A 23,904-nucleotide genomic window follows, 5' to 3' on the forward strand; every position below is an offset into this window, starting at 1 on the left:
CCAGACTATCCAAAACTGGAATCGAACGCCCCCCAACTACGCATGCTGGCTATTGTGTTTCGCAAAATGTTCTATGGGACGTCTCTACTGAACGTTTTCGTTTTTCCCACAATTAGAAGTTGCCAGTATTAAACACATTGGTGTTATCAAATGTAAAACATATAATTAATAAATGGGTGAAAATCGCTTGTGTCCATAATGCGCAGCATTAATATATACCCACATGACAGCTCATTGTTACTTTGTAATTCTACTCCACTACAATTCAGAGGTTAACCTGGTATTTTTACTCCACTACACTTATTTGAGTTACTTTGCAGATTCTGATTAATTATGTGAAATATAAACAACCCTTAAATCAGACTTTAGTTACACCTGAGTAAAACTCAGGGAAGGTGATTGTCAAGTGCCAACAATCAGGAGAGATATTTGATAGTTGGTGCTTGAGAAGACTAAACATTTATCTGCAATTGACATGAATGGAAACGAGTAATAAAGTATATTCATTACTCGTTATTCTCTACTAATAGTTAATTAAAGACTGTATATTATGGCTATTTTGCACATCCCTTTCAAGATTTTCTAAGGTGTATTGACATATCATACACAACTACAGTGTAGTTATGCAATTAATGAAAAACTTGGGTCGCAGCTGAGGTTCCTCAACTGTGCATTACAAGACATCTATCAATATGTGTGTACCTCCACCATTAAACTGTCATATTCTGCACATTTCTTATACTATCTACATACATAAGAGTATAATTCATATGTATAATATCAGTTAAAATAAGTGCTTCAACATAGTTAACATTGCAGGAAAGCAATATATTAGACGTTAAGTACTTTGTCAGGCTTAATATTTATCTGTAGATAGATACCCCCAAAGCTTTTTTCTTATTTAAAAGAAGACCTTAATCTAAAGTATTATTTAATGTTTGAATAAAAGTTCATTCGTTTATGTTTTGCACATCCTCCTATTAATATCTTTGTACATCCTGCACTAAACTGTTCTATTGTAGAGATCACTTATAGTATCTTCTTGATTTTTTAATATTCTATATTTCTATCATTGATCTTCTACTTTCCCCCTATGAAAGTATGTACTCTTAATATTTTTTTCATCAAATATAACACATAAAAACAATAATTCAATAACATGCTTTAACCACTAGGCGGTGCACACAAGGTACACACAGCCATAATAACTTTGTATTATTAGTGTAGGACACTTATGTATGTACAACATCTGAAGATGTGTAGTTTTATTCATGCTTTCACATAATTTTACAGCATATTGCTATACTATTTCAGACTCAGTATTTATATTCTTATATTCAAAGAAAATCAGTAATATCTTTAAAAACTACAAGACCTTTTATTTCAGCTGTGCACCATTATGGTGTAAATATAACCTATCTACGAATTAGATCAAATATAAAAGTCAGCCGAATTAGTGTTGATACTGTAAGGAGACGTATTGTGTGAAGAGAAATTGAAGATGTTGTTTAACTGCTGATATATTTATGATCCACGTCAAGTATTCAGTTTCGGTGGCATTTCTTCCAGTTTTTTCAAAGGTCTTCTCATCAGAGCTCTATAAATAAAGAACTACGGCAGATCTGTAATATGTAATGCAGCCGAACCGTGTATTACAATGCCGTCATGTGATGACTTTCAAAGAGAAAAGCAAGAACACTCGGAATAAAGTATTATTTTCTTTTAAAAAAAAAAGTTTTTCGGATTTCATATCGCATTAACACCATATCCCAACCTGCATTGTGGCTAAAACATCCAATCAGCGAGCTTAAACCATAGCTGAGGATCTTGGGTAATCAGTTCAGTGGCTGTGTATCGCAATGATGCTCGAAATGTCCCTTATAGGCCTACGTCTGTTTCCGGTTATTTTTATTTTGAAATTCAGTTCCTGACGGACGCCAAACAACCCAGAGATTATGGAATTAAACAAATAAATACAAATAAGGATAATTGTGTGTTATTGGTGAGTAAATAAGAGTGTGTTATTTAGAAAAGAATAACAAATTAGAAGCATATACAACGGTCGGAGCATATACAACATTAGCTTAGCTGATCTCCATTCAGAAAACATGCATTTTAAAGGGCTTTTCGCCTGCCGTCTTGTCTGCAGACTTGTCAAAGCATTAATTCATTATTGTTACTAACTGGTATCAGTATGTTGTTACTTCGGCATCATTTTGAAACGTGTATTACAATTAAATCCCAGTAAAATATGTTAATTTTGTTGTAGTTGCCAGCGATTCTCTCACTAGTTTAGCATACTCAGCCCGGTTGTTGGCCCGGAAAGAACTTCGATTTTGGAGAGCCAGAAAAATGTGAAAAAGTACCCGCTTGCCGGAACTACGCCTAGTGGAAACGCAACCTAAAACGGGCCGGGCACGGCACGACACGGCACGTTTAAACCGCGCTCCGCGCTGTAGTGGAAATGCGCCATAAGAGGTTGACCAATCAAAACAAAGACGGCCAGCTAACCAATAAGAGCAGACCGAACTATTGCTTCAGACAGAGGTTTAACAAAATATCCCCTAAGGCTTTTGCAAGGTTTTACTGTTTTAGTTGTTTGCAATGGAGCACATTTTGGACTGTAGTAAAGTACCTTAACTTTTATTAGGTAGTTACATTCAACCACTTCTTACGGTGAGCTTTTAAACATAGTTTGCTATCGAAGAATAAAATACCATAATGACTATTTTGATCCCAAAAGGACCTTTGACAATGAAAATCTTAGCCTGTGACCTAAGATTTTCATTGTCCCATCTACTAGGGATGGGAACGATTAATCGAATATTCGAATATTCGAAATGATTCAGGTATTCGAATAATTATTCATGTATTCGAATATGAGTTATGAATATTTTTTTTTTTTTTTTTTTTGGGAGTGTAAGTTGATTATCAAATTGAATAATTCAATGTGTATATATATATATACGACAGTGCCATAGCTAACTATGTTAGGTGACGTCTAAAGGTGTGTTTTGCTCCGCTCACCGGTCCCTCACAGCGGGGCAGAGCTGCAGGTCCTGATCTCTCTCTCTCGCGTCCGGTTATACTTCACTCGTGTTTATGTCCAAATCCATCAGATCTAGTTAGTTCTAGCCAATGATATGGCTGCTGCCCCTCCCTTCACGCAGATCACGGAGACTCAAACCTCATCTTATGCCCAAATGTGGCGCAAATGCACTCCGCAGCCGTTGCAAGGTTCCGGCGCTAACAGTTCATGAGCGTGTTCCCCCGCCCCCTGTGAACACTCGCGACACATGGCCAGCCTAAACAACAATAAGCACTGCTTGGCAACCGTATATGGCGGCAAAGTACTAGACATTTTGACTGGAGAGATTTAGTTTTGCCGGTATTCAACATATTTTACCAGTCATAGTCCGTTAATTATTTACACTCTAAGAAGAGATACATTTATATATACATGCTATACCTTGCTATACCCGCAACCTCCGTTCCAGCTGAGAGGGTCTTCTCTACAGCTGGGCTGATTGTGAATCACCTCGCACATGAAAGCTGTAGGCCTATAGCTGTCAAACTTTGATCACCAGTTCAATACATTTGACAAATTCAACTTGGTTTCTACACTTATTTGAACATGTATGTATTTCTAAAAATTCTTGAAAAAAAATTGGGTAAAAAAAATAAAAAAATTCAGAAAAAAAATGTTGACCAAAATTTGTAAAAAAAAAAATGTTACCCAATTTTTTTTAATAGGATATGCACATTTCGGTTAACCGGTTAACAGTTTTTTGGGGGGTCGAATATTCGAATATACATTTGCTTTCAAATTCCCATCCCTACCATCTACACCGTAGCTATGCACCAGAGGTGTGGACTCGAGTCACATGACTTGGACTCGAGTCAGACTCGAGTCACCAATTTGATGATTTGAGACTCGACTTGACAAAATCACAAAACACTTGCGACTCGACTTGAACACCAATGACTCGGGACTTGACTTGGACTTGAGCCTTCTGACTTGAGGTGACTTGATCATTTAATTCCGAGGTCTCCAACATGCCGATCGCGAGCTGCCGCTAGAAGAGAAGACTCCCGTCGGGGAGAGCAGAATCTCCAGCCGCTCCTACTCTTGCTGAGAATCCTTGCAGGCAGGGGCGGGTCTTTATTTAGCTGGGCCACCATGCGGCCAATCATATGCGAGGACACACTAGGATCATACCATTATGTGAAAGAAGGGTGGGGGGCACAGCAGGTGTAGTGGTACAGGCCAGCTGCACAGAGCGATGGGGAGACGGATTTAAATGCAAGTGCGTCGGAAAAAGTCAAGAAATTAGCGAAAACCGAAAAAAGAAGCAGCATCTGGCTGCATTTCAATGATATTGGAGAAAGCAAAGCTGAGTGCAGGATTTGTAAAATTAAAATAACCTTTTTTGGTTACCTTTATTTTGGTAACCACTCAGTTACTGTCAGAGGTGGGGGAAGTTCAGATCTTGTACTTGAGTAAAAGTACCAGAGTGTAGGAATACTCGGTTACAATAAAAAGTCCTGCATTCAAAATGTTACAAGTAAAAGTACAAAAGTACTAGCATCAAAATATAGTTAAAGTACCACCTGCAGAGGGATCTAGATGCAGGTGTTCTTTTCCCCATAGAGCCCGCTCGCTGCACATTATCCCTTGCATAAAGATGGATTGTGGGTCCCTTACAACATGTTGTACACAGTGGAAATACACACTCTGGTCACCTCAACATCAGGGATCTTAAACTTAAACTCCTTCTGAATCAAACCGTCACAGTAGCCTTACCTTACCGATTACTCTTAAATTATAAAAAAACACGTTACTTTACCAGCAGAGAGAAAATGGATTATTAAATTATGAATGTGACTAATAAAGAGCAGTTTGATTATTAAGTATTATTCTGTTGATCGATGTCATTACATTTGGTGAAAACACATAATGACTTGTTTAAGACTCGTTTTGTCAAAGTTTAGGACTTGGACTTGACTTGAACTTGCCCATCCTGACTTGAGACTTGACTCAGACTTGAGCGCAAAGACTTGAGACTTGACTCGGACTTGAGCGCAAAGACTTGAGACTTGACTCGGACTTGCAAAACAATGACTTGGTCCCACCTCTGCTATGCACACATGACAATAAAAGTCTTGAAACCTTGAAACTTGAAACATTCAACCACTGCTTACGGTGAACTTTTAAACATAGTCACCATAATGACAATTTTGATCCCGAAAGGACCTTTATAATCATTAATTTTTTGGAGAATTCCTGTAAATATTCTGTTTGACAGTAGAACATAGCATAACATATCATGACACTTCAAGACTTTTACATTTAATTGCTATTTCATCACATGCTGTTTGAAAATAATTTCCTGTATATTTATTATTTCATCCATACAGTTGGCATCTCTCCTTGGGTTGTATTTACAAAATCAACAATGGTATAACCACAAAATCGTACTGTTAGTTCATGTCCTTTCCCAAGTGGTAAGTGCATTCAAAACAGATGACTTAATTCCAGACCAAAACTCCCATCCCTGTTAACTTAATGACTGTTTTGGGTGAAGTGGTTAGGGAGTTCAAACTTAGCGTTAAAAGAGATGGGATGGGTCATATCCTTTTATGTTGACAGGTGATTCCTGAACGGTAGATAAGTGAAACCAGAGGATTGTTTTTTTGTCAAAACACCGCTTGAGTGCCATCTCAGTCCACAGGCATCAATTTACACAAAGAGACTTCACTTTGTCAGAATGCAGAACTGTTTGAAGCCCACCCTAAACCCTAGAAAGTCTGACTGACAGACACAAACTCCTCTAAAATTACTGTAGAGTACCATTAAACCCACTTATCCCCTGTTCCCAATCCCCTGAAATCCATATCTAGATCCCCAACCCAGCAGGTGCCAGTCAGAGCCTTGGCATCACGGCGCCATGGATGCCAGGCAGAAACCTCCAGCTCTCCCCAGAAAGCCCCCTTGCCAACATGGCGCGTCCTGCACAGCCATGGTCATTCTTTCAGCCTAACTAGATTAAGCTAATCACGTTATGTAGTGGTTAGGCGTAGCCGGCAGACAGAATGAAGGGCCCGCTGTCCTGCTGTTGCCATGTGTTTCTGAAACACAAACAGCGAACTGTCACATGGGGCTTCATACACATTGAGGTACTTTTAGTCTGCCTGTGTTTCTAAACCTCCAAAGTAGTTGATGAATTGTGGAAAACCATTTTTGAGTAGTTTCAGAGCACCATCCTATTTGCAGAATCTCAATGCTTGTTAAAGATTTAAGAGAAGCTTGTGTTTACCAAAACATACTGCCATTTCTGTTACACATCTTTTTGCTGAAAGTTCATTATTGTTGCTGACCTATCGTCTAGTTCCAGTGAGGTTGGGTTGGCATTTTTAGTTTAATTTCTCACCACTCTCTGATGGCTTCCATGCTCTGTAGAGACTTGGGCGATCAATTCACTTAGCGTGTAGTGTCATTATTAGGTCAATGTCCGGTGCCTTGCTCAAGGGCACCACGGCAGGGCCAGGTAGCAGTCCAAAGCATCCTCCTGCTGCTCCTATACTTGAATAAGCTTTGTCAGATAAGCAATAATACAACTACCTTCACAGGCTGAGTAGTACTCCCGACGGCCGGTATACTTTATGCTTGTTTCTTCCCCATCTGGATCCATATTTTACATTACATTGCATTTAGCTGACGCTTTTATCCAAAGCGACTTACAATAAGTGAAGGCTATGTATTAACTGTTTCCTGCTCTGCCTGGAAATAAGACGTCATGGTAAACAGATAAGAGACTTTCCTTCTGCTAAGTCAGTTCCTTCTGCTAATAACAGAGGAGAGGACAGTCCGTGAATTAAAGAGTGAGGAAAGTCCAACAGATACTCAGTTTGCTTAATCATTCAAGTGTTATGTCTGTACGCTGATTGCACACTCCTGGCCGCTTTTCCAACACGTTGCCTTTTAGGATTGATGAGAAGAGTTAAAAAGGTGTCATTAGTGGTTATAAGTTATGGTTGTTAGTCTGGGTATTTCTAGGTATCTACTTTTTCCTTGTATAGAACATAGTTTTTAGGGCATGTAGGATAGATATACAGTATAGGAAACACAACAGGCTGCAGAGACATAGAGGGATGTTTAACTGGGCTGGGGAGCACTGTCAGGGAGTTTCTCTGAAGAGTTGCAGAACACACCTGCGACGAGGGAAATGAGATGACAAGACAAAAGAAGGGAAGGGGGAGGGGGAAAGAAAGAAGGGAAAAACCAGAGATTAGTCTGTGTTCTCTTTTTCATGAAACTTGGTGGAAGGCTGTAGCATGGGCCAAGGAAGGACCTATTCAAATTTGGAGGGGATCCAAAGCACCTAAGGACACCTAACATGTTTCGTTAAAATTGTGAAATTAGGCATTTGGCTTTAGCAGATGTGTGCCAGGTGCGCTTATATTTGATTTGTGTGGCCAGGTGTTAATTTCCCATATAGCAAAGGAACTAATAATTGTTTTTGATGAACACCTGCACTTAAAAGAGAAATCAACAAAAACGACCCATAACGACTGATCCCACCTGGACTCATTGAAGTTCCATCAGGTCACAACTTTCTAACATTCCACCTCTTCTGTCTTTGTTGTCTTCTTATCTGCAGCCGTCGGAGTTGGACGCTCTTCATTCCCATACGTTCAGGGTGAAGACGTTCAAGAAGGCCAAGCAGTGCAGCGTGTGCAAACAGACCATCAGCCAGGACGGACTCATCTGCCGAGGTCAGTCCCCTGTCCTGGAGATCTCTTGCACCTAATGTAGAAACGTTTTTTTGGTGGTCCAACACATTGTTGGAAAATGTTTAAATGACTGACCTCTAGCGGTTTCACTTGTCGTACTGCACTGGTGTTGAGGTGGACTCCAGGACACTGTGACATCACAGTTGCTGTGGTTATAGGTGTAACAACATTGTTTTCAACACAAGGTCTTTACTTTGCCTGGAAGCTGGGGTATAGTGGCCTATGGATCTCCAAGTAAATAAGGCAAACCCATCATATAATTGTAATCATTCTAAGAGTATGACACCATCTGTATTGGTTAAGTGTTGGAGAATCCCCCTCTCGCCCCTTCCTGTAGGACAGGGGTGTCAAACTCAATTTCATCGTGGGCCATATTAGCATTATGGTTGGGCCGGTTGTAACTATATAAATATACATATATAAATACATAATATATATGAAATAATGTATTATATTATTGCCTCTGCATTGGATTTGTATTGGATAGGGTAATAACTTCATAATTAACTACGTCTGAAAGCAGAAGTCTATAGGCAAATAATTGCAAGTCTCTTCAGTGCACATGTCACAACATGAGATGCATTGTGGGACATGTAGTTTATGGGCAACATGCTTCTGTAAGATAAGATAAGATAAGATAAGATGGACCTTTATTAATCCCCGTGGGGAAATTCAGTTGTTTAACAGCAACAGGGTAAGATTGAAAAACAGGACAGCACAGATTCACACAGATGAATCAAATTAAGGATAAATCAAAGATTAAAAGAATGATAAATAACTGTAAAATAAGAAATGAATTAAAATGAACATATATAGACCAGGGTTTCCGCTAGGATTTTTTCTCGCCGGTCAAATGTCCGGGCAGAATTTATTTTACCGGACAAATTTGAAACTTACCGGTCATATTTCAATAATAATAATAAGAGTTGTGTAGCAGAGTTTCCGTAAGCAGGTAATTACCGGACTATGAGCAGATATGCTGATGTTTAAAACTCAGTTCACGGGGCTCATTGTTATATTGCTTCAGTTTATAATCGTAACAGATCGAAAAATTCAGATTCATTTTTCAATAAATGATTCCACAAACAACAAACAACATAATTATTACATTCAAATAAACTACTTGTAGTAGATAACGTACATTATTCAGAAGTTTACATCAACTTTGAATAATAACACGGGAGAAACGGAGCCTCTCTTTTCCCCTCTCCCTCCCTCTCTCTCCTGACAGCCCCTCAAGCAGCTCGCTAAACAGAGGGCGGGGCTTCAGGTGATTATGCAGAGCTGCGTGTCTCGGTCAGACTCAGCAGCTGATCTGATCTCTCTCTCGCGTCCGGTTACACTTCACTCGCGTTTATGTCCATATCGATCAGATCCAGCTCTCCTGATCGGCCTGTATAGAGAGCACCGATCAAACTATTAAGAGTGAATATCGACGATAATGACCGGCGGCCGATCTATCGGAGCCTCCCTAATTATTACCAGACATTTTGACCGTCAGGTTTTGAATTTACCGTTTTTTTATAAATTTTACCAGCTAAAAACCGGTAATTACCGGCTAACGGAAACCCTGATATAGACATACTGTAAAGTAGCATGTAACCATATAATAAACGTATTATATTCTTTGCAAGCTCTTGCGGGCCACATAAAATGAAGTTGAGGGCCGGATTTGGCCCCCGGGCCTTGAGTTTGACACCCCTGCTGTAGGACTACTTGTTCTTTATCTCGAAATCTTGTGCCATAATGTCAACATTCACCACCACACGTTCTCTTGCTTAGTTTCTTTTCTGTTTCATATTGGTTTAATATCATATATCAAATGGAAAGACCACTCCAATGATGGCTTTACTGTACAGTTTTTTGGGGCCTGATGTACAATGTCGTCCATCTCCCCTCTGAGGAAAGTTTAAATGTCATTTGTTATAGATCGAAATTAATTAAAATTAAAATTAAAACAAGCATCAACATGTGCAGTCAGAAGCAAACTGGTAGTCTAAACTCAGACCTTTGATTACCCACATGTCCCCACCCTTGAGCTCAGTCCCACTTAAGAGAATCTTCACTAACTGCACCAACTTGCTGGGACAATGGAAGCAATATCTGTTACAACATCTATCAGTGGTCTAAATGAGGGGTCATCTGAGGTTACCTAGGGTCGTCTTTGTGTCAGAGTATTGTCAGTCAAGTGACAGAGCAGGGAAAGAAGCCTCACCGGCTCAAAGGTTAACAGCTTCTCAATATCCTTAATGGTGTTTACTGAAAAAAGGCAAGGTGGCTGACTGGTGTTGATGAGTGATCAGCAGGGTTTGGTTGTTGCAATCATCTTGAATAATATGCCTCCATAAGGGTCCCAGTATCTAGTAGGGATGGGAATTTGGAGCACGCTCATGAACTGTTAGCGCCGGAACCTCGCAACGGCTGCGGAGCGCATTTGCGCCGCATTTGGGCATAAGATGAGGTTTGAGTCTGCGTGATCTGCGTGTAGGGAGGGGCAGCAGCCATGTCATTGGCTAGAACTAGCTAGATCTGATGGATTTGGACATAAACACGAGTGAAGTATAACCGGACCCGAGAGAGAGAGATCAGCACCTGCAGCTCTGCCCGCTGTGAGGGACCGGTGAGCGGAGCAACACACACCTTTAGACCTAACACATTTAGCTATGGCACTGTCGTATACATTGAATTATTCAATTTGATAATATGTAATCAACTTAGGCACCCCTCCCAAAAAAAAAAAAAAAAAAAAAAAATTAATAACTCATATTCGAACACCTGAATAATTATTCGAATACCTGAATAATTATTCGAATACCTGAATAATTTGGAATATTCGATTAATTGTTCCCATCCCTAGTATCTAGCAGTCATTTTGTGCTTGTATTGTTTGTTTTTCTTAATGCAGGTGTCAGTTGGCTACGTTTGCATTATACTGTGAAACAACTAACAATTGGAGGAAATTCAATGGGATTCAAAAATAGACTTTTATGAGGTCACCATTTTCTCAACCAGTAAATCTTCCCCGTCTGGAGCTTGAAACAAAAATGGTAGAATATCTGATCCCGGTCTGCTCACCACCTCACATCATGTTATAGTGGACATGTCTGTTTTCAGACAGATAACGTCAAGTGAAACCATGCGGAAACAGCTGGATGTTTGGTTTGGCGCAGCGGGGGGGAATATTCAGCTTTTAGCCTCCCAAACCTGACACAGGACGGGTCGATGTTCCAAGGGCACAGCTTAGAAAAACAGCAGCGTTCTCTGCACACTGGCCTCCTTTTGGATTCTAAAGGCCGTTTGACAGAATTGCATTTCTTTGTGCTAAACTTTGTGAAGGCTTGTACTCATGCTTGTTAAGTGACAGGTCTTAATCAAATAACTTGGCACATGATTAAGTATGGTTCCATCTGTCCTTACTATACGGTAAATATACGTAACTTTGTTTTGTTTTGATACCATTATTTATCCAGGGTTAGTCCCTTGCAGGTACACCCTGCTCCACATAACACTGTCACACATGTACTCCTAAAAGTTCTTCAGTACAACCCGAGTGGTGACCTCCAGTGTGAAAGTGAAGCCAAAGCTAAATCAGTGCTTTGAACCTGAGATCTCTCCAATACCCATCATGGGACACTCCTGTGGTTGCAAATAGCCGTCAGATTGCATAGAAGTTTATACAAAAAAGGCCCCAATTTCTGACTTAATTTATTACCTTATTTAACATTTTCCTGAAAAGCAAATGATCTCGATCTGTAGTTGCAAGTCTTCTTACAGCACGATGTTCATTTTGTGAATTATGGTCCATCTTCCAACAATGAAGCTGCAGTTGCCGTATGCTTTCAGAACATGTGGTACAAATGTAAAATGTATGCAATACATGCAGAATGCCAACAAAGGTAAATGTATGATTTCTCAACACTTAACGGGTTAAAGGACTAGTGTATTTAAGATGAACTATCTATGAGCATTATGTCACTGTATCGAACTATGTAGTCAGAAGTGTTGTTTCACTGAGGCTCCTACCTGGAGTATTTCTCCATGTGGCTACATGCTTAAATACATCTTAATGACTGACAGGTTAATATCTTAATGACAGACAGTGTTGTGTTACCGTCTCTAGGCACATGCAGTATGCTACACACACATTGTAGGTGCAGTGTTCCCATGCATTACGCTGAACACAGACGGCTCCATATCGACACCACTGGGTCTCTCACCTCGAACACAGCTTGTGGTTTGGATCTCTAATTGTCTAGGAAAAGTGTGTTGTGTCGCCTCCTCCTTTATCTGCTGCTGAAAGAAAGGCCAATAAAAATAAATGCACGGTAACCCCCCCAGCATGTTACTCTGTGATCTAACTGCTGGTCCAGATGTTGTTGTTGAACTGTGGGATGTGTGTGTCATTACATATTGATGTTGTCGTCTTTGCTTTGCCTGCTCAGTGCTCCAGACAGCATGTGGCCTATGTTTGTATCTAGTGTGACCTATGACGTAACGTTATTATTATGAATATATGACTTCTCCTTAAGCCTCTAAGTAAAATAAATGGATGGCAGTCTTTTAAATCAATGGAAACATAAATCTGTCCCTTACAATGTTACTGAACAGCAACATTTGAAAGAAAAGGATTTGATTAGATTTAAAGAAAGCAAGGTTTAATTTCCATGAATTGCACAAGCTGTTGCTATCACTCTTCTGGGTACATAATGTGTAGTTGTGTGTGCAGGCAGTCATACCATAATACAACACTGCACCTGGGGGGCCGTTATGTGTAGAACTGATTTATCGAGGGAATAAACCCTCACGACAGGGATTGACCTCAGTTTGCTTCTCTCTCCCCTATCATGTCTGGGTTTGGGTAATGTGGATACGCACATAGGGTGTGTGTGTCTGTGTGTGTTGTTAAGAAAGATTCATGAGTCCAACACAAAGTGAACAGCATTTCTTATGACTTAAAAACAAGTATATTCTTTTGGCAGGATCATTTCAGTTCATCAAGTTACAAGTTCTTCTTTTTTGAGTTCTGAGCTTTTTAGTTTTTCACCTGGAAACAAGAATGCTTTTAGTCCTGACACACTTAGGGAAGAGCACCTTGTGTGGCCGAAATGAGTATTGCAACAGCAAACAATCAGACCATTGGAGTTGATTCACCTGCCAAGCTCAACACGTTTTCACAGATGGAAAACGTTACTAATGGTCCTGGCAAAACTTGTCTTCACTAACCTGCCAACATTATTTTCCAGCACCAGTTCATCACAGATCATATTTTTGAGGAATTCAGAAAAATATAAAAAAATGTTGACCTAATTTTAAAGTCATAAACACAGGAGAGAACCCAAATGAGATCAGTCTTAGAAAAAGGACCTCCAGATTGTCTTCTGTACTTGCATCTCAGGGCTTCCTTAGTTTGGAACATATGTACAGTTTTATCTAATTTGATTTCGACTCTAGCAGCTTGGAAAACACTTTATAAACGTACAGATAACGCATTGAAACACTGCAGATCATCAACATTCAAATATATGTTGTATAGATGTATGAATCAATGATTTGTTACTCTGACAGATGTTCTTCAGAATGAATCTCTCCCTCCGTCAGCCTGCTCTTGTTTACTAACAGTCTCCAGTCACATGGCCTCGTAATGACACCAGCACTTCCTCTCTCTGTGTAGCGGTTGCCAGGATACAAGGTGTGAGTTACTCTGACAATAGCATGTTGACGCAGGCAGGACCACAGTTTTCCAGCAATAAAAAAAAGCCTTTCTGTGGAAGGGTATTTTTGGAGAGCTTGTCCCTGAGGGCAGGAAGTGGCTTTTATATTCATTCACTGCAGTGCAGGTTAATGAAAGGCATGGTCTGCTTGCAGAGGCAGGTCAATGGAGCGCTGCCGTGCCCATATAAGGTCAAGAGGATGTTGCAACAGGTTATTTATTACAGGAGGACACTGTATTGTTTACAATGGATTTGTCCAATGAACAATTTTCTTCCGTTCTCACAACTGCTGAGTTAAGGTTTTCCAAATGTATCCTACAAAGCCATTGCAACAAATCAAACCCCTTCAAACTAATTATTATTAGTTATGGTTATTAGAACCACTTTTATGCAAAGGCTGTAGCTGCTTTGTCCTTGACCGTTCCCTAGAGATCCACTGTACACAGATCTTCAAAGACTGGCACATGCTGTGTGTGTGTGTGTGTGTGTGTGTGTGTGTGTGTGTGTGTGTGTGTGTGTGTGTGTGTGTGTGTGTGTGTGTGTGTGTGTGTGTGTGTGTGTGTGTGTGTGTGTGTGTGTGTGTGTGTGTGTGTGTGTGGTGTGTGTGTGTGTGTGTGTGTGTGTGTGTGTGTGTGTGGCCTAGCATTACTATACTTGTGGGGACCTCAATCTGTTCACACAGTCACGTGTGAGGACAACATGGAGGTCCCCATGAGGGGAATCATTAATTTGGGTGAATACTTGGTTAGGTTTAGGGTTAGGGTTAGGGTTAGGTTTTGTGTAGGGGTAGGGTTTAGGATTCTCGGTTGAGAATGGTTGCACGGGCCTGAGGATCTGTGGATGGGTGTATGCAAGTGTTATTCGACATAAGGTCAAATAAGGTTTTTTAAGGTGTTTGGACCAATTCTGGATGGGGGGAGGGGAAGGCTCTCTCAGTAGTAGTTGAGAGGCCTGGAGGGGTTTGGGGTTGAGGGCTGGGTTAGAGTAGGCACCCTGAGTAGGGTGGGTTAGGGTTAGGGTTAGGCATGTGTTGGTTATGGTTAAGGTTAGGATAAGACTCCAGGAACTGCATGTAAGTCAATGTAATGTCCCCTGAAGTGATGCGTGTTTGTGTGTGTGTGTGTGTGTGTGTGTGTGTGTGTGTGTGTGTGTGTGTGTGTGTGTGTGTGTGATCACAGCTCTGTTCTTGACTGCTGCGCTCATTCAGCGGGTATGCAGCAGATCTCAGCGAGGGTTAAAACACAATCACGCACGCAGCATTGTTCTAGGGTCATGCGTTACGGCTCTGAGGTTATGAACACATTGTGTCAAACAGGTGGGAAGAACACATTTCATTCGCTATGTCCAACAGATGGGGACATAGTTTTTATTAACTTTTATATGTAACTAATCATTTTGACTAATTTGATTTTGCCTTTGCAATAGGAATAACATATCAGGGTTATTGATCATGTGCATCATAATTGTCATTAACATTGAAGCCTATATTAAAATCATCATTGTGTGAAGGTGATCTGAACTAAACACATTTTTTTTTTTTTTTTTTCTAAAGAATACTATTTGTAGACTGGGATATCTCTGCAGCAACACGTACTCCTGCAATGTGATGATTGCACTTATTGATATGTTGTGATAACATATCAATACATTATGCAGCCTACGGTCTCCTTGAGTCCACTCCTTGCGTTAGCAGCAGTCGTTAGTCTAATAACTGTAGCAGATGGATGAGGATGGATGTGTTTCTGTGGATGATGGGAAGTGGCGGTCGCCCAGTCTAATATAGTTATCCTAATCTACTGAAGTGAACAATGATTTCCCATCAGCCCTGCCTCAGGACACTGACTGGAACCAGGTCCTAACATGGGCAGCTCCAGAGCAGTTAATGCAGTTAGGGCGCCACCTGTTGGATGAGTTACTGTTTGACTTCCGGCAATTTCTTTCATGTAATTTTATGTCAACATTTACACACATTTAGGTGTTAATTCTTCTTGGAAAGTCTGTCAGCTATGTTTTCATCTGTCAGTATTTCTTACTGTTTATTCGTACAGCAATCATCTAGTATTCATTGAAACTTTTCTAATTCAGTATTCTGTTTTAAATAATATATTCTCTTATGTCCTACTATTATTAATATAACAATATAGACGTTTTGCCTGCTCTACAAAAATGTATTGATTCAAGGCTAAACACTTCACATATTCTCTCTCTCATGAGACAAGGTAATCCAGTTTATGAATGTGTTATTTGTAAATGCAGTTGATATGGGAACACTTCTCTGTAATGCCTCTCGAGCGTGAGGAAAGAAAGATGAGGACAGGATGCACAGAGCTGTATCTTACAGGCCCAGTTCCGAACAGACGCCTTCTAAATAGGGATGCCAGCGATTATTCGAATATTCGCTACAGTCTCCATAATCGAATATTATTTTTAAAAATCGATTTTATTTATATATATTTTTTTAATTTATGTATTTTTTTTTTTTTCTGGCTTAGTTTCAACCAAAATATATATAAATATATATGTATGCTAATAATAGTAATAGTATTAATAATTGTCATTGGTCACACCACCAGTTTGTTTTACTGTAAACTTGGAGGAAGCCTGCGTGCAGAGCAGACTGCTGCTGCAGCACGCTACACACCGACCCCTTATTCGGTCGAATAATCGATTATTATTCGCCAGGGCTGCCGAATAATCGATTTTGATCATGGTCAGTTTCTGGCAACCCTACTTCTAAACTAAACTTGGTATTAGCAATTGTGTCGAGGGTCCACCATGTTTAGGGCCTTTCTAACCCAACTAGGGGGAGTGGGAGTGATTAAACCCTCCAACTGAGAGTCTGCATCGGTCCTGATGCTGCCCTTTCTGACCGTGGAAGCGTTGCAAACATTTACTATTAAACTGCGCAAAATAGGATAGAAATGTATCGTCATTTTACACAACCTGAAGGTTTCATTGTCGTTTTGTATGTTTATCGGGACTGTTACAAAAAACCATGCACGTGTGTTTCATGTTAAAACAAGAAGAGGTTTTAAAAGAAAGAAAAAAACACCGATTTTTGGAGTTTTATTACAATTATTATTTATTGTTTTCTGTTCGAGAGATGCTGATACTAAACCACGGTAAGGGTCAGTTCCTGATTCTGCTGGAGAGAGTTTAGATAGTTGGATAGATACTTTATTGATTATTAGCAGCAGTGGTTCAGGCATTCAAATATGTAAAAGGTGGAATAAAGCATTAACATAATAAAAAGATAATGAAAAAGAAACAGCAAATTTAAACATACAGTATCTACAGTATAACAATACATATATCACAAATGAAGGAGCAGAGACATATAGGATAGTATATAAATACATCACAGAAGTTCGGCCTGAATCTTGCCGCTGTATTCACACCCTCCACCTGAACGAAGGGAGCCTCATCCAGCTGTCAGGGTGAGACTTCAGAGTTCCCTTTCGCACAGAGGAAGGATGTAGGGGTCATCTCCCCTGTAGCTCCTGTTACATCCACTAGGAGGCAGCACAGTCCTCTGTGTCTAAGGCAATACTTGTATCCATCTGTGCAACCTCATCAGCTGACAGTGTCAAGGTAAAACATTTTGAGCACAAACTTCAAACTTGATTTGTTCACATTGTATTTTCCACATTTCTCACCCTTCTTGTTTTAATTTGATTTTGTTGTGTTTTGGATGCTGCAGATTACATCAATGGAAACAGCTGTTTCCACCAAACAAAGTCAAACTAATAGCCACAGTGAATCAAACAAATAGACAAGAAGGTAAACAAACAGGAGGTCTGTTTTGTCAGGGCGAAGCAACAGCTGACAGAATGAGCTCCATGGGAATTGATTGTGCTCTCCTGCTGCGATGTGTTCGGGAATTCCCCCCCCAGCTTCAGCAGCTGGGGGAAGGTGGGGCTTTACCCACAGAAATCCAAAACTGTCCGGGCTCTCGGTGGGGAAAACGTGTCGGCTGAATGATGACCGCCCTGTGGAAGTCCAAGATGGATAGGGATGACTGAGTGTCAATGCTTTCCAACATTACCACTGCAGAAAGCACACAGGGAGAGTGTTGGAGAGAAGTGTAGGCACATGAGACTTATCTTCAGCTGTTCACTTGTACAGTGGAACAGCTGAGCACCTCTAACAAGGCTGTCAATCTCAGAGGATATACAGTATACCGTACAGTATCACATCCCTCATCTCACATTCAACGGTTTTATTTAGACTTCTGAAAAAAGACCTGTGGTTAACACGAGCTTAAGAGATTTTCCCGTTTTGTTCTGCGAAATAAAATATGCCAGTAAATACCCCGACAGCGTCTGCTAACAAGTCACTGGCTACTAAACGTCACCCCGTTGAACATTAGCCACCTTTGGCTTAGCGGTGGTGATGTGCAGCCATGTCACCGTGATGTAGTTTGTTTACAGCCTAGCGTTAACTTTTTACTTCTGGCAATCACATTTATGCTTCAAAAATCATTAAAGAGCCTGTGACACCATCCCAACAACTGTTGTGCAATGAAATATTGGGCTACTAGTAATCTCGAACCGTCAGTTTAAAAAAGAAAAAGCGATACCGTTTCGTTAAATATCAATAATTTCGAACATCGCGGGGAAATTCCTTCACTCATTTTGAAGTTTTGGGGGAAGCCGGAAGTGACGTCAATGCGGGAACGCTTCGAGAGCCAAACACGGACAAAGTGTGTTGTGTCATGCGTAGAAATGGTGAATTACTGAGTTTAGGCACGTTAATAACGTTTTAATGAAGTTGACTACAGTATATTCATATTTGTCAGTGCTTTCATGTCAATTCGGCGACATAAACATAAATGATCGTGGTGAAGATGATGATTACATTAGGATTAAAAATCGGGAGTGAGAGCTGCTGAATTTCCTCCCGTCGGATGTCATATAAAAACAAATCGATTATTTTTGTGGTTATAAACTCAAGTGGATGAAACTACATTTATTAGTGCTTTCATGTCAATTCGGCGAACATATGATACATTAAATGATGAGTGAGGATGATGATTAAAAATCGTTTGTTTGAGCCGGTCTACATTTCCTGATGAGAAAACAAACCGATGCTTTTTGTAGTTGTAGTACACCAACAACGTGGATTAAACGTGTGGTTTTTTACCACAATGTTGGGGAAATTAATGGATAAAATGCACGGATTATTATTATTATTCCCACTCCGATCGGGACACTAGGTCCACCGTTTCCCCGCAGCGAGGCTCCCCCCGTTGACAGTTTACGTGGGCTGGGTGCAGTGGCGGACTGGCCATCGGGACGAATCCCGATGGGCCGGTACCGAAGTGGGCCGGTCGGATAAGTAACTAGCACATCCCCCATAGGCGGCGCGTGAGGCTCAGGTTTGAGAAGGCTAAATAACTTATTTTACCTGACGCTGCCCGCCTCCGGTGTCTATAGAAAAGAGATCACTCAGTGTGCGGAGTTTAAATCTCTCAAGTCATATTACAGGATAAAGAAAATACAGTTTAAACTGCCGTATGCAGAGAAGACGCCGACGTGTCGCACTTATCATTCATATTACATCATCAATCAGATCATCGATCAGATAATATCATAATATATCATATATTTCCTTATCTGAGTCAGCTTCTCCAGCCTCATCTGGCCGTGCAACACTCACAGTGTCACAGACTGGATGCAGAAGTATTATTTAACACATTATGTTGACGAAACACTCGAGACAAATGTAATTAAAGTCAGATCCACTCGTGTCTTAGACGTGAACGCGCTCTCAGCTGGAGAGAGAAACCCTGGCTTGATTTACCGAGTTGATAACCAGCGTCGTAGGACCGCTTAGCGAGATCTCGTTTGTTAGTTTGTTGTTGTTAGTTTGTTTGTTACTCAAACATATCCAGGGTCTGTTGAACTGGCTTCGTAGTACAGGGCACAGGTGGCTAGCAGCGCTAATGTCAAAGACACAGACATTATACATTATATTTGTATTTTACATCCCCCGCTCCCCCCGTTGACAATTTACTAGCGGTACCGAAGTGGGCCGGTCGAGAGTCCCGGGATGATTTGTAGTCCCAGTCCCACTGGCTACATGACCATATGATCGCCCATATTGACGCACCTCATTCCTAAACTTCTAACAGATACAACATAAACCGATCCTTCAGCCTCATATGAGCTCTCAGACACGTTCAACATTAACCTGCCATCGCTGTCTGAGCTTGCTGCTGTGTGCGCCGTCGTGCGTTTACATCTGACTGTATATATATAAAGGTTTACATGCAGAAGCTGGGATCCTGGACGGTGCAGCTGGAGCGCTGTGCCCGCAATGACGTCACCCATCATTTGGCGGGACTTGAAAAATCCGCGAGAAGATCCAGAAAATTGTCAACATTGAAGGCAGATTAATGGTTATCAAAGTACAAATATCCAAAATCAGTTCAGTAACGGTTTTCAAGGGGACAATATGTACTCAAATTGATGGGTTTGGATGATGGGGGAAAACCGTGTCACAGGCTCTTTAAGTGGTGTTAATATGTGGAGATATCCTGCTGAACAAAATGTGTAAGTATCCGAAATGTTTTATTTGCCACCGATTTTATTTTCTGTTATACTTAAGTGGAAATCCAATGGAAAAAAATCCATTGCTTTTTGTCGAGGGAGCCCCTGTGATGCTTACTTCAGGGTTGGCCTACAACAACAGCTTCACTGCACAACATATCACTTCCAGCCAGGAGATAACTCTTATGTCTCTTTCCAAAGTATGTTCATTAGTAATTGCTCATTACAATTTACATGATTGTATTATAATAATCAAATATCAAGTTTTTGACATTTGAAAACATTCACTGTCATTTGACTGAAGTTTTTGCCAATCAAGAATGAATAAAACATTGCGTTTTGTATTTACAATGAGCCCAACAGAAATGGTCAGACAGGCAACCTACATAATGCCATTGGAGATTGATGAACCGAGTCGATTTATGGTCTGATTGAAATCAATAGAAGATGGATGTCCGGTCAGTCTGCGGTGGACGAGTGGCAGGAAGCAGGCACACACTTAAACTGGGATTTCCTTGGCTTGTCAGTGTTGTGTATGCTAATGCAGTAAACATATTTACTACTTTCAATTTTAACATTACAACTCTTTACTTTACAACTAGGACGATTGACCTATTAGCATCATGGTTTAGCTGTCATGATGTACAGAGTATTGACTGAGCGTGTCTCATTGATTACACTGCTTGCCTCTGTGGAGGTGTGAAGCCAAGGATATTTTCTTTACATTCTTTTTTACTAAGTAAAAGTAAATACAAGTGTATCTTTCTCTTCTTTGACATGCGACAAACGACACAGCAGCTTTTAGGAATGATGGAACCATTTTGTTAGCTTGGCGCCAATTCATTGTTTTCATCAGGAGGCGGGCAGGGCTGTCGAATCACCGGGCAGTGACGTCGTGCTGCTCTCATCTATGTGAACGCATGTTGTCATTGTGAACGATCCACTGAAGTTAGGCACAACTTTAACTATACGGTGGCTGGGAGGGACAATTAGGTAAGATCCTCAGTTAGTAACGTTATGTACTGTATGTGTGTACAGACGTGACGTACTGTGGGTGTTAGGGGGACACGTGTTGGTGCTCCTGTGTGTGTGATTGTGCCTGAGAGGGAAAGGGTTTGCTGGAGAGAGTGAGGTGGGGGGGGCGGGGGGGGGGGGGGAGAGGAAATTCTGCGGCCCTGCCCTCTGATTGTGTTCAGAGTTACAAGGGGTCCAGCCCAGCCCGGTGGGAGTATACGCTCATTCCAAGGGACCAGGGGAAGGAAATCACACACACCCCCACCTCTATCATTCACCCCCTCCTCCCCTCTCGTTAATGCTGTACAGCATACCACAGACCCAGAGTCAGATAACTAGTGTACACTCCTCATCATCTCCTCGTTCTGACCCAGTGTCCTCTCATTCGCTTAAGGATGGATACACTCACTCTCTATTAGTCATCCTTTCTTTTCTTCCTTGCATCTCCCTTCTCTCTCCTCCTCTTCTATCCCTCTTTATCACTGCTCTGCCCCCCCTCCTCCCTTTTCTTCCTTCCCTCCAGCAGGAACATTTCTGCTCTGTTTATTCTTCAAAGCTCCAACTTCCTAACAAGGTAAAGCCTAACCCCAGTTCTCTGAGCTCAGCGCTTTCACACCCAATATGGAAGTCCTGCTTCTTCCCATGTGGCCCCGGAGTGTTGTTTACTGGGGACTCGCGTGCTGCTGGGAGCTGAGCGGGACACTGTCCTGATGGACAGACACATGGCTTTAATGCTTATCAAGCAAACTGCCACGCATGTTTAAATGTCACATCTATTAGAGCATTCTATGTGGCTCATGTCATATAGTGAAATTCATAAATACTCTCTTTTACTCTCGTGTGAAAGTACACAGATCCCACATATTAAGTGTAAAATAATGTATACATGTACAGGTAACGTTCTCTTATTTTTAAAAGACCTTGTAACTCTGTTTCAACCCGAACAAAACTGACGTTCACATGCTGAACCACTCTCGATTATGTTCTCAAGGAAAGAGTATTTTCTCGAAGATTTCAGTCACAGTTTTTAAACACAAGGTTATCATTGTAGATTGAGACAAAACAAAACAACTTGGTTATTTTGAGGAAACAGAACTACCTAGTCTGTAACATTTCACAGACGCCATCGTCACACTTTCCAATAGCCTATTGTAGCGTCTTCAACTGATCGTCATGGGTCAAAATGGAAGCTTACTGTGACTTCATTTGTTCCACTAGTGATTTTAGTGAGATTTTGGCAGTCACATTTTCTGTGACCTTTTTGAAGAATTGAAATGCTCATTATGAAAAAACTTCACACACATATCTACAAGCCTTACATTATTTATTTTTTGATTCCAAAGGTCAAATGTCAACTTCACTGTGACATCAGTCTGCCAGCCATTATTCAAGACCATTTCTCAACGATTATATAGATCTTTTGAGCTGCCAGGGTTGAAGATGTGTTTGAAGCAGTGGCGAACCGTGTCTATCACAACTGGACCTTCTGTAGACACACACACCCCCCGCCGCCGCCGCCGGCAAAACCACTGAAATGCGTAGTGCATGGTCCGAGAAGGACAAACAAATCAACGTAACACTGTAATATTACAGATCAACAACACAGATATGATTCTCATGTATTCATTTTATATACATTTTATTTGTATTTTTATCTGAGTGTTCCAGGGTATTCTCTGAATACCTTGAAGGCCCTGACGGTTCGCCACTGGTTTGTAGCAACCACTTTTTAGAATTTGTAGTTTCTTCTTTGCAGCAACATCCATATTTGATGTTCTACAGTCATGGCTATAACTTTGGGTTCTATCAAAGTCAGTTTGTTTTTCTCAAAACACTTAAAGACAAACATGTTTCGTAAGAGTTCATGGTTTGGCTTGAAATAAGTGCCTAATTGAACATTAAATAAGCCTTCACTTGTTTCACACTGGAAGCGAACATATATCTGCTGGTTGAAACAAAGTCCTGTGTTTGTCTGACCGACTCTGGATTTCGTTGGATGGCAATGTTATGTTTTAGTAGTCCAGGCAGCCCTTTTAAAATGTTGGTCTAAGGCAAAAGTAGTGCCAAAGATATTAGCCAGTAATCATTTAAGTATTTATCATGCAGAAATGCCAAATAATACTTGCTTCCAGTTACCTTACCTTAACAGTCAGCTGGAATCTAAGTTTAATATACTTTTATTTTTAATATTTGTTGTATATATATGCCTGACAAAACATTACATTGCATTTGAACACGCAACCATACTCTATTGGCCATTTTGATCTATTTCGGAATATTTAATATCTTAATGATGACTCAGCTATTTATGAAATCCAAAAACACAATGAATAACATGAAAAAATGCTCCTTTGTGGGTTCCGGAAATGCTGTGGGGCTTTGGTATAATCAACAGTTGATCGGAAATATGAAATTCTAACCTCACTCAGAGTATGTTGTTCGAACAGAGAATAATGTCATGTGTTTCATTATGTTTCTCAAAGCTTGGACTCAGGCGGTGCCCGGTGACACAGTACAGCGTAAAGTTGGATAGAATAACTCCATTCTGTTTGACCATGGGAACCAGAGTACTTTTGGAAGACTTGGAAACGTGTATCCCGGTAGGACTTCATGGTGCCACCCACATGTGAAGGCCTCTAATTAAGGAGTCAAACTGACTTTCAAATGTTACCCCCCAAGTGCAAATATAGTCCTGCATGTGCCTAAATAGAAACTAACTGCACCGTTATGTAATTACACATTTGGCTCTAAAAAAGGAGCTTCTCACTTTCCCCACATGCTGTATGTTTACACTACTTGTCCAACAGTTTATTGAAATAGAAGTTTGTCCCATT

General features: G+C 40.7%; 1 protein-coding gene across 1 annotated transcript in view; it reads left to right on the forward strand.

The window, feature by feature from the left end:
• tns1b (tensin 1b) overlaps positions 1-23,904 on the forward strand; it is a 252,364-nt gene that overhangs the window by 83,822 nt on the left and 144,638 nt on the right. The window contains 1 exon segment of the mRNA XM_071207064.1: positions 7,662-7,776. Coding sequence (XP_071063165.1) covers positions 7,662-7,776 — 115 coding nt within the window.

Source organism: Pseudochaenichthys georgianus, chromosome 21 (assembly GCF_902827115.2).
Source record: "Pseudochaenichthys georgianus chromosome 21, fPseGeo1.2, whole genome shotgun sequence".
Lineage (NCBI taxonomy): Eukaryota > Metazoa > Chordata > Actinopteri > Perciformes > Channichthyidae > Pseudochaenichthys > Pseudochaenichthys georgianus.